The 12,350-nt window shown below is 44.5% G+C and overlaps 1 protein-coding gene across 2 annotated transcripts in view; it reads right to left on the bottom strand.

Moving 5' to 3' along the window:
- Positions 1-12,350, bottom strand: part of CCDC85C (coiled-coil domain containing 85C) — a 110,867-nt gene that overhangs the window by 38,721 nt on the left and 59,796 nt on the right. For both annotated transcript variants that reach the window (XM_053944746.1, XM_053944747.1), the window contains exon 2: positions 4,001-4,077. In XM_053944746.1, the coding sequence (XP_053800721.1) occupies positions 4,001-4,077 (77 nt within the window). The remainder of the gene's footprint in view (positions 1-4,000; positions 4,078-12,350) is intronic.

The raw sequence follows: 12,350 nt of genomic DNA, 5'->3' as shown, positions 1-12,350 counted from the left end.
TATGCATTAATTATGAAACTACCCAGAACTGACCTTTGGAGCTCCTAAATGTTGTAAATACATTTACAACCTAACCTTAAGGGGAAAGTATGCAATTAAAATTTCCTTTTTGTTCCAGGGGCAGTATGAAGTGGCTTAAGGGGCTTATTTTGTGCTTGGATATTTCTAGCTCAGAGGAATGGAAAGCAAATATGGTCTCCCACCTTAGGGATTAGATCTTAGCACTATGGAAGGTACCCTCACCTAGTCAACCAGACACCACTAATAACATCAGCTATTCTGGGCATTGCCCACAATGACACAGAGGAATAACAAGACTTCACCCACGTGATGTTGCACAGACCAACTGCATGCACACAGCAGAACTCAGTGCAAGTCTTCCCTGGAGAATGTGAGGCTACAGAAGTGATGCCCATGAAGCTCTCTGAAACCAACACTCAGCATTTTTCAGAGCTTTCATTCATCATCTTCACACTGCAACTAAAACTTCCAGAAACCAGCTACACCTGTGAGAAAGGTTCACACCATCCCCACTGGGCTTTGTGGGGTCTTTGCCACTGTGGCTACACCAGAGACACCTACCAGCACTGGAGAGCAGGATTCAGTGGTCTTTTCTGGTAGTGGCATTTGTTACAACCTCTGCCCAAACAATATAAACCAGGGCAATAAAAGTTGTGGGTTGCCAGAGACTTTGCCAGCACAGCAATGCCATCCAAGAGCATGACCTTCTAGCTGACATGGCCACACCAACAAAACATCACAGCATAAACTGCATCAAAAAAAGTAAAAACTGGAGTAGTTTCTCCTCAGAGACAGGAAAATGGAGGGAGTGATGAGTACTGATGGGTTAGCAATATCAGAAACATATAATTTTCCAAAGGGAAATACAGATCATATCCTTCTCTAGAAAGTAAAAGAAGTCAAAACAAAAAAAAAAAAAAAAAAAAAAAAAAAAAAAAAAAAAAAAAAAAAAAAAAAAAAAAAACCACATATATGGCTATCATAGTAACACCCTTCTCTCCATTTGCTTTCCTCCCACTGCAGTGTAGCTTGTGAGATGGTATTTCTTGATCTCCAAGAGTAAGAAAAGCTCTCTCCATTAACCTGTTCAAATAAGTCACTAGAAAAACAGAAGTGTGAATGCCAGCATGTCTGTACTGCAGGTGACATGTACAGTGCAGAGCAGCTGCCAGGCATAGGTTGGGAGCTTTTGCCTGTCCCACTGAGGCTTTCTTCTAAAGTGCTTATAGAGAAAGGATATGTTGGGAAGCAGGAGAAAAAGTGAAGCTCAGGATCCCCTGCAATCAGCATCTTGATTCCAGAAGGGGCTACAAAGACACCACCTCTCAGCACACCTTCACTCCAGAGATGCTGAAGAAGTTAAAGCAACAAATCTCACTCAGGATGCACCAGCCAGCAAAAGGGTATTGTGTCACTGGTCACTGGAATATAAATCCAGCCACAAAGCTTGCAAATATCCTTTGCAGCACCAGCCTTCTCAGGTTTCTCTGGATGAAGCACTATTTCAGCTCTATGTTTAGCAGTTGGAAGGAAGCCAGGAAGACTTCCATAACCACCCCTGATTTGTTAATCCCTTAATGCACAGGCACTGTTTGTTACTTAGGACGTCAGGTTTCATCACTCCTCAGCACGCTGGTGATAGAACTTCTTGACACCAGGCTGCAAATATTATTGCAAAGTCAATACTCCCAGGGAGAAAAAGCCAAGCCGAGTTGAAATGTGACTTTGGTGTTGACAAGCCAGTTTGGCACTGCAGAGTTCAAACAGCCAGGATCACCTGGCAACTTTCAAAACAGAAGAAAGTTTGCCAGGATCCTTTCTAACTAGAGTCTTATCCCAAGATCCGCATGGTAACAGCTAAACACTTTCCAATCAGACAAAGCAAGTAAAAACACAGTAAGTGGATTATGCTTTCTGGGAAAGTGCTGGGAACTATGTGTACATATGCATGTGAGTTTGTGTCTATGCAGATTTTCCTAATCTTTCTCATTAAAAGAGAAAAAAATCCAGATCTGGGTGTGTAGCATGACAGACTGGAGGTGATGCAGCTCAGTATTCCCAGGGAGTTCAGCCAGCCCAGGGTAGCTTCAACAGTCCTGTTGCCCTAAGGAAAGCTGGCTCCCTGCTTATAATAAAGAAGTTATTTCCTGAATGTAATCTAAAAGAAGCTGGATCCTGGTATTTTTGGAGGGCCATTGAGACATCATACAGGGGCTGCACAGCACATCACAGCCAGGCTGGCATCAGTGTCTGCTGCCACTGGAGTCATGATTGGCCTTCTCCAGAACACAGAGCTATTTTAAGGTAATTTCCCTCCCTCCTGGATTCAAGTATTTGTAATAATACAGCCCAAAAGGTGATGACACCTGAGGACAGTGGAGGAAAAGACATAGCCTTCACACCCAGGGCAGCATGTAGGTGAAGGGTTGATGTACGAATCCGAAGCAGCCCTGCACAACCCAAAATTAACTGGGTTTCATCCTCCCAAGGCAATAAGCCCATGCAGCTATGCAGACCCTATTTGTTTTCACCATTAATTACCAACTTCTTCTTGACCTCCTAAGTCAGATCTGACAGAGTAATGTCCTTGGCTGTGGCAGGACAAAGCTAGGCCAAGGGTACACTGAGCCCATCCCTGAATCCATGCACATCCCATCTGCCTATCAATAGCTCCAATTAAACAGCCACCAGACACCAGCTCAGACACAGTTTGGGAGAAAGACAGGGGGACTCAAAATCAAATTAGCAATCAATTAATACATGAAGCAACTACAAAGTTGTTATGTACCCTTTTGGGGTTTAACCCTTTGGTGCCTATGAGTTTTTTTCATGGCTAGTAATGCCAGTGAGTATGCTGGGAGAAAGGAGTAATCTTTAAAAAAGCTCAGAGTCAGGTCAAAATATGTATTTCAGAAAAAAAACATTTGACAAAATGATGTTATTATAATTTCAGTACACATAGAGCTCTTCATTATTTTTGTTTATTTTAAATGAGAATGTTTTAAAAATGTGACCCTGGAACAGTCTGTTCTCCGATTTGGTGAAATGCAAAGAACAGCACAACATAAACTGGCAAAAAGGCATTTAAAAAATATTACAAGGGCTTTTCTATTTCCATCCCTTATAATTGGGAAGAATCTGGAACAAAATTACTATGAAACATGGTGCTTGAAATAAGAAGCAAAATATAGAAAAAAAAAAAACTTTTAAAATGCCAGGAAGGTAGAACATAAAAGATTGAAAGGAAGTAAAGTACAGGAAAAAAAGGGTAAGTTTTCCAATGGTTTAAATAGACAGTGCCTTATTAAATGCAGCAGAGCTGCCCCTGTTTACACCAACTCCTGTGTTTTACAGGGGATCCAGAGGACATACCAAACAGAATGGCTGTTTTCTTCTCACTGCTTGATATTGCTATATAAAGACAGGTAAGCAGCATGAGTGATCAAAAGCACAGTGGCACGTGGAGTAGACTTTGAAAGGGAGATGCAAGCAAAAAGTGCCCCTTTAGAGAGTCTGTTCAGATTTAAGTAAGATCTCAAATAATAGCTGGGAGCCTGCACCACACACAGCTATTCCCAAGGCTGTCCTTTGACAACAGTCTCCTCTTTCAACAAGATAAAAGTCAATGTAAATGGGCAAGGAAGACAAAATCCTACAGCAAGGAGACAGACAGAGCTGGACTCTCATGGCATCCCCAGGAGCAGAGGTGGGTCAAGGAGCTCTGCAGGGAGGCATTAATGCATCTCTGAAACACACAGAGACACTAACAGAGGATTCACTTTTTTTTCCTATATTTTTTTTTTTTTAATTTTAACAAAAGGAGACCAAATTCTATCTGTGTGGGGTTAATATGAATTGTGTTCTTCCTGTGCAGGATGTTTACCAAAAGCCAGCGTGCATTAAAATGAGCAGTCAGATGCAATCATATGGAAACAGGAGAACTGGGCCACACTAGTATCTATTAGGAAATAAAACCTACCTGGGAAAGAAGCTTGTTGTCATCCTCCAGCAGTTTCACTTTTGTTTCAAGTTGCCTGATATAGTTGGAAGATGAATCTTTAGGAAAAGAGAAAAAAAAAAAAAAAAAAACAAATACATTTAAGCTTCTTGTGGTACAGGCAAGTATTGTGTCAGAAGCAACATGTTTTCCCACTCTGTAGAAGGCAAGTTTGGGAATGACTTGCTGAATAAAACCCTATGTGTGTAGGGTGATGAGGGACTCCATCAAAGGTTTTTTCATTAAAAAGCTGAGATGCAGCAACAGCAAAATCTTCTGTGAATCTGCATCAATGCCAGTTTGAGGGGTGGGTGATACAGAAAGAAAGTGAAGTTGAAACACTGTGTTTTGTATTTTCATAAAAGTAATTTCCTAGTTTTGAAAGCTATTCTCATTTATCTAGACTGCACCAAAATACTCCACAACAGAACAAGATGTTTCCTTTTAGGTTTGAATAAACAACCCCTCCAGACACGTGCCTTTTTCTTTCAAAAACAACTGAGAAACTCACAAAACCAAGCTGTTGGCACAGCTCTAAGAGGAGGTCAGTGCCACAACTCCCAGTGCTGTAAAAGGGGGAGAAGTGTATTCAGCAAGGCCACAGAGCTGCAGCATGCACACAGCCTGACACACACAACAAGTGCCTACCCAGGACATCTGTTTTTTCTAGTGGAAGCACGTGACACTAACCAGAAAAACACCAGGACAATAAAATACAGAATACCCTCACATAAAATGGTAATATTCAACCTGAAGGAATGCAATGGCCAGTTTACCATTGCAGCAAGACAGCAACACCAGACAGGGTGGCCTGGCATAGAAGGTAAGTCACTGGAGAACTCTGTGGGTGGCTTACTGCTCTCCAAAGCATCTGGCTTTTGTTTTAACCATGCTTAGAAGAAACACATCTGAAAATGTCACAGGGAAGAAAATAAAGGACACTGGGAAAACCTTTTCTCCATTCTCATTACAGCTTGATGAGCTCTTCCCTTATAATTGACTCTTTGCAAAATTTCTCCTCCACTTGTAATTTAAGTAGCAGAGGCCATTCGCTGTTACAGCAGGAGGAAAAGTTTTGCAACATAAGTATATTAAAAACTCCAAACATTTTCCACACTTCTAAAGGGTCTCTGAAAAGTACAAAATTATAATTTCCCTCATCTCATTTATTATGGTATGACTGCAGAAGCCACTGTTCCACCCCAGGACTTGCTGCTGAGCATGAATCAGCAAGGAACCAGGTGTTAACACAAGGGCCCCAGTGCCATTGGCGTGTGCTGCAGTGGCCAGCAGCTTTTGGGATCAGTCCCCCCATGGAGAGCAGGCACCTCTGGCTGCAGCTCTGGCACACAAACACCCACACGGGTGAGGTTTGGGCTGGCTCTGTGCTGAACAGCTTCTCTCTGCCTTTGCCAGTGGCTGCCAAGCACACTCGGCACTAAGCCTGAACGCTCTTCCTGCCACTCAGCAGAAGGGCTAGCAGGGAAGCTACAGCTAATCACTGACACTGCTTTGGCCACTCAAGGGAAAAACTGGAATACGCTCAAAAAAGTGCTACCATAGACCAGTGCCAAACCACACAAAGGAACAGCAGGATGGATCTGAGTCAAGTGCTCATCTAAAGCACACTCTCAGAAGAAAAATGCTCAGTTTTTTGACTGGATTATGCTTTGTTGAAACCCAGGAAATCCAAACAAGTCCTCGTGAGAAAGGTTAAGAAGACACTGTAGGGAGCTATGTAAGTTCAGTGAACAGCTAAAGTGGTGACAAGGTACACAGCAACATCAGCTTGAGCTGCAGGGAGCACAAACTCAGCCCAACAACCACCCTAACATGGGGGAGTCTCCAGGTCAGAGGAGAAGAGAGCAAAACAAGTATGTTATAAAATCCATCTAAAGCACTTTCCCTGTGAAGGCCACACAAATCCAAGGGTGATGAGCAGAATGCTGCAGTAGATTGGTGCTGAATGCAGCAAGATTTCAGGATTAGCTAGAAGAACCTGCTGAATTAGTAATGAACCTGTCCTCCAGCAGGGTGCAAGGGGAGTTTGAGATTGTTAAAGCCAGGAGGACCATGGATTCTTTGGTGTGACCTCTTCTGTACCCCAGGCCATCATGCTTTGTTAACTTACCCCTAAATTCAGTACCATAATACCCATTTGGATAAACAGTTCCAAAACCAGTCTCCATCTCTGTCTGAAGACAGCAAGAGATTACTGGCTGTGTGTTGAATACAACAGCTTCCACTGGCAGATCTGGTCAAATAAGGTGTCCTTCCCACCTGCATTCCAGCTCCACCAATACCCTATTTGTGCCAGCAGCTACAAGGATTTTAGGTTAAGTGGATGAATGGGGATGCAGAAGCTGTCATGTTCAGGCCCTGAATGCTACCAGGACTGACTGACTGACTGGTTGACAAAAAGAATAGAGCATGACTGTCAAAGAAAAGGAAATAGAGAATTGTTTCCTCTCTGTGGTTTTATACCCCTTACCAAAAAAAAAAGGATATTCCTTGGGAAGTCAAGCCCTGCATCCTCAGGAGCCAATGTACACCACTGGTTCTGAAAGCCTGACCTGAGAACTGCTAGAATTCTTCGGACACCACTGTTCAACCCTAAACCATATTTGATGTCTGACCTCAGCCAGGAAACACCCTATGGCAATGTAAAATACACACAGGGGAAAAAAACCAAATGAGTCGTTTTGTCAGCAGAAAATGCTCCATCTCAGGCAAAGGCTGTGAAACAGTGCTCAGAGCCATCCCAGTCCTTGCTATGCCCTCCGAGATGAAACACCTCCATTTTCTGGACCTGCCTGTGTTGAGGCAGGTGCCAGATGAACCATTTGCCTCTTGTCTCAGTTTTTAAAATCTCGTACCTCTCACAACAGCAGGCAGTAACACTGCCAGGCTAAGCAGTGAAACCCCAGGCTAGGTCTCACCCATGTTATATCAAGAAACACATTCCCAACATTTTTCTGTCTCCGACTTTCTCTTATCAGTGAATTTCCGTCCTCTCCTGCCTCCCCCAGAGCCAGGAGACAAGGACAGCCTCACTGACCCATCCAGGAGAGGCAGCAGATCTGGATCTCTGACTGATCAGACCCTCACATCCCTTTTCATTAGAAATCAAACTCACAAAGGTCCTCACTGCTGTGCCAAAGCCTGCTGCCAGCTGTGAGCAGTGCTCTACCTTCACCAGCCCTAAAGCGCTCTCCCAGTGGCTGGAGCAGCTCCCAGACTCAGGTCCTGGGTGCAGTGTACCCCAGCACACCCACCTAGCCACTCACACCTGCCAGTGCCCTGCTGGTGACCAGACCAGTATGGAGGTCAAGGACACATGGTCAAGGATAAGCCTTCTGGCACTCTTTTCTCTGCTACTCAGTGCTGCCTGGGATGCCACTGGGGCCAACACCCTCCTCTGGTTACTCCTTGGGGCCACGAGAACCAGCTGCACGAGCAGTGGGTGACTTAGTGGGCCAGATGGCACCAGAGGGAACAAAATTTCCCATCAAAGCATTTCACATCCCACTCAGCACCCTCCCTCTGGCAGCCATCACACAGAAGAGGAAGCTGGGAGAGAGGCAGAACGTGCCCTGCCAGGCTGCTACCCACGACAGCAAAACGGGTGAAAACTAATCACCATCAGCCATCGCTCACTTGCACAATGTAAATTCTACAAGCTAAATTGTTCCCAGAGCTGTGAAACCTGAAGTCCTGTTTCTTTATAAAGCCTTGGAAAAATTAATTGGATGTAGAGCTCTCCACATTATCTCCATGAGAGGCAGAGGAGCTGCACTCCAGCTCAGGAAGGCGCATTACTGTTATTATCCACCCTCCTCAAGATTTACTGTTCAAAAAAACATACTCCATCTGGAATGGGATGTAATTCAGCTTGGATGTAATCTAGCTGAGTAACTTTTCTCCACATAGATAAACCACTTAATACTCATTACAGCTAAATGGAGGCAAGACAAATCAGTCTACCTTGTTTTAACTCAATGGTCTCTCAGAGAGCAGGGAACTGCCTGGCTCCTCAAGCTTTGTAAAAACATAAATTAGAAATTGTTTTAACAAACAAAACAATCTTGCAGCCTGCAGAGCACAGAACAGTGTAATTTTAAAAGACACTTGTAGCCTTTCTGATTCTCATCTGAGATTTCAGAGGAATCTGGCAGAGGGGTAAATATGATAAATTACACATATATTTTGTCAGCAGCAAAATAAATTGTTTTATTTCCTTGTATGCCACTTCTCCAACCACAAGAATGCAGAGCAGAGGTTTGTGTGGTAGCTGTGAGGTTGGGATTGAGACACTTTTATTTAAGACCTTCTCATAATGAGGTGCTAGCACCTGATGAATATAAGAAAATAACTGCCCTTTACTTAGGGCAGTTCACACCAGAGATGTCAGAAAAGGTTAATGTAGGTTTTGTGAAATGAGAAAATTGTTGAGAGCCCTTTGATGGGACTCATTCACAGCAGGACAGTCCTTACACCCAGCCTGGGCAATACCAAACAAAATGGCAAGAGCAGACTTGAACCAACAGAGGTGCTTTAGTCCTCTTCCACAGCACCCCATTGAGGTTTGATTTGTCTTTTTTATTTGCCTTTTTGCTACAAAGCACAGGTTACACAGCTGGAGTGCTGGCTGGCAGGTCAAGGCACGGTGCCCCACTCCAGCTCTGTCCCACATGCACCTCAGAGGTGCCCCACACATCCAGGAGCGAGGCTGGACACCCACTGCTTCCACTGCATTTTTTCCCAGGAGCTACTTTAACTAAGCATGATTCATGACAGTAAAGCACAGCTATATTTTGGCAATGTCCTGCAAACAAGGCTCTTCCTATCCTCATAAAAAGCAGCATCCCTAAAGGGATTCTCCCAAACCACAGAGGAAAGGCACATGAAGGAATGATGCTCTGCCAGATTTGCACCTTGCAGCCAGCTGCCTTCTTTGCATGATAGAATGCTGACATTTTCTCTTCCTCTCCTTCCATCAAAGATCATCTCATAAGAAGGCCTTCACCTGTGCTCAATAAAACACTTTGCTGTTTGTTGGCAGTTTCATTATCACATCTCTGCTCTTCCCCACTATATTTCATATTCGTACTGCTCCACTGGTCTTACTTCTTGACACATACAAGCAGACTGAAAAATGGCCAGTGGTTATCTCTTGTAAAGAAGTTGATTTATTAAAGCAACAGCACTCTTTCAGAGCAGTTGGAAAGCAGATGAAACTCACATATCTTGAATATTGTTATTAAAGGAAACTCTTGTGAGAGATGGACAAATACACCACCCTTGCTTTTCCTAGGCAGCCTCCATCTTTCTGCTCCTACCAGAAAACTCCAATCCCAATGTCCTGCTTCAATGTCCAATTTCCTGACTGGTATGCAAGGCAAGTTTTCACAACAGGCTTAAGTCAGTGGATGGCTCAAATGTGAGCAGGGCCACCACAAAGCCAATGCTGAGTTATTTTGGTTTCACAGGTGCTGCTCTCTGCTATGGCACCATCAGGGTTTTCAGGGAATGCTCATTGGTTTGCCTTGGTGCAGAATCTCAGAATAACCTGTGTGGGAAGGGACCTTTAGCAGCCACCTTTAGTATAGCCCCTGCAGCAAGCAGGGACATTTTCAACTAGATCAGGCTGCTCAGAGCCTCATCCACCTGTCCTTGAATGTTTCCAGGGATGGGGTATCTACCACCTCTTGGCCAACCTGTGACAATATTTCACCATTCTCATTGTACAAACTTCTTTCCTTATATCTAACCTAAGCCTGACCTCTGTCAGTTCAAAGCCATTACTCCATCTCCTATCACTACATACTTCTGTAAAAAGTCCCCTCCAGCTCTCTCACAGCTCACTTTGGTACTGAAAAGCTGCTCTAAGGTCTCCTTGGAGCCTTCTCTTTTCCAGGCTGAACAACCCCAACTCTTCTCAGCTTCTCCTCAGAGGAGAGGTGTTCCAGCCCCCTGATCATCTTCACATCTTCACGATCATCATGTCCAAAATATCATACTCCGCTAATCCCAAATCCCACGCCTGTCCAGTAGCATCTTAGTCACAATTTGGGGTCTCCCTTGAGATGTGGTAAGAGAATATGCAACAACAAGGTATATGGTAAATAGACGCTCCCAGTGTTTCGTACCTCTGCAAGATATTCAGCAAGCAAACCATACCAACCTGCTCTACCCTCTTGTCCCACCACCTCATTCACTGTGGGTTGTGTAGGGAGAAGTTTCCTCTGCACTCTGACAGCCACTGTTAAAGAGGTGACAGGAATGCACTCACAGAAAGAGAACTAGGGCCAAATCTTAAATATTTCCATAGCTGAGGTGCAGCACATCTACTGAACAGACACTGCCTTAGACTACACTAAATAAATAAAAGGCCCATCTGTAGCATCCAAAGCCACCCACAATAACATCTGTCTGAATAAGACTGATAGGATCAGGCCTCATTTTCAAGGTGCAGGTGATAGCTCAGGCATAGCTTAGGTATTCAAACACTAGTCAAAACAACAGAGAAGTGTGCAGCCAGTCCAATCACAAATAACGAAAAAATATGGTCTCAGAATAGTACACATTTTTAACTCTAGCAAGACTGGCTATGAACGGGCAACATGGCTGTGCTGCAGCTCTGACAGGATGGAACATATGCCACTGCAGCTAATTAATTAACATTTCATAGCAAGCCTCTAACTACGAGCTCAAGACTGTATGTTCCTGACTGTTTCAGTTCATTAGACCTCTCGAGGTGCTTAGCAGCCTCAAGCTGGTCTGTAAGAGTCTGGTAAGGTCTCTCCTGACTCTGGTTGTTACAGCTCACTACTATGACTTCCAGACATCACAGCAGCTCTGCACACAGCAAAATATCTGCCCACAATGACTGTCAACAGTTCAGGAGCTCCTGAAATCAGGATTTCACTAGGAGGTGGCTGATCGGGAAGGAGTGTGTGTGTGCCCATGTGCTGCGGCATGGTGGCCTCCAGTTTCCCCTTCCTTGCTTGGGTGATGTGTACATGACAATCTTTGTGGGGCCTGTCCCTCTGTCACAGCACAGAACAGCAGGCACCACTGGAGAACATCTGCATCTGAGGATGTCTAACCCTTGCAACCATGAAACCTGCTAAACAGGAACATGGTAAAACACCTCCCGGTCCTGTCATCTGAAACCACACCTGCCCCCTTCCTGAGGGGACAACCAGCAGCTGCTCTTCTGCTGCTGGGAGTGGGCAAGGACCACAGTGCGGCTGTGGCTCTCCAGGGCTCTCCACAGCTTACAGGAGTAAGCCTGCATGCAGAGGACAGCACCTTCACCAGGCTTCTCAGATGTGCTGCCTGTGTGCCAGACTGCCTCAGCCCTGGTACTAGTCACTGCTGGTCAGCCAGGTTTCCTGGGGAGAGCTTTCCTGCTATTCCCCCAGAAATTTTGAAGGTAAACAGCCAAGGAAAAAAATGTGTTTGCATTACAATTTGTGTTTAATGCCTGAATGTGGGCATCACCCCAAGTAAAATCACTGTGAGTTTCTGATGGTTCAGCCTCAGACTAAGTTTTCAGTCAAGAGTGAATAGACTGTAATTAGATGAAATAAGCAAACACAGCGATAGAAATATTAACTTCCAAGACACGCACAGCCAGACAGTCTTGACTGGTGTACATGTAACTGAGAAAAGCTGATTTGCATCCCCTGCAGTGCTCTCACTCCCTGCACATGGAAGACTGCCCTGTCTGAGAAAGCAGGTGCTCTCCAGATCAATCCCAGGTGCTGCAATACCTGCAACACCCATCATAAACCACTGACACCAGGCAAAATTCAGAGTTTCCTTGGCCTCTTTAAGAAGCCATTTGCTGTGCAACTACTGGATCTACTCAACTATTTCTGCCTGAATGCAGAAAGGACAATTCTAAAGAAAGTACAACAATGTTCAGATTTCAGGTGGATCAGAGTGATCCTGTCTTCCAGACACTGTGGGGCAAGAATTTCCACACCAGAGCTTACTAGTTGATATGAAGGGAGACAAAAGAAGATACAGACGTTGGAGGAAAGACAGGGGAGGATAAGACTGACTACTGGATGTGATGCTGCACTCACGAAAACTTGCAAGAGAGGAAAAGGAGTACCACCAATAAACTGGAGGCTCTTTGAGGGCCTTATGCCTTAATTAACACGGTTTCATTCAAAAAGTTTTGCTTCCCATGTCAGAGATGCACTGTAGCAGTGCAGGATCTTCTGCTGTCACCAATCCCAGCACAGTAAAGCCATAGCCCACTGACCAGTGCCAAAGAAGTGATTTAGGAGATCATCATAATCTTCCTTATCCTGTACCT

The sequence above is a fragment of the Vidua chalybeata genome, chromosome 6, assembly GCF_026979565.1.
Source record: "Vidua chalybeata isolate OUT-0048 chromosome 6, bVidCha1 merged haplotype, whole genome shotgun sequence".
Classification (NCBI taxonomy): domain Eukaryota; kingdom Metazoa; phylum Chordata; class Aves; order Passeriformes; family Viduidae; genus Vidua; species Vidua chalybeata.
Note: the sequence above shows the minus strand (reverse complement) of the source record. Positions and strands in the feature narration are given on the sequence as shown.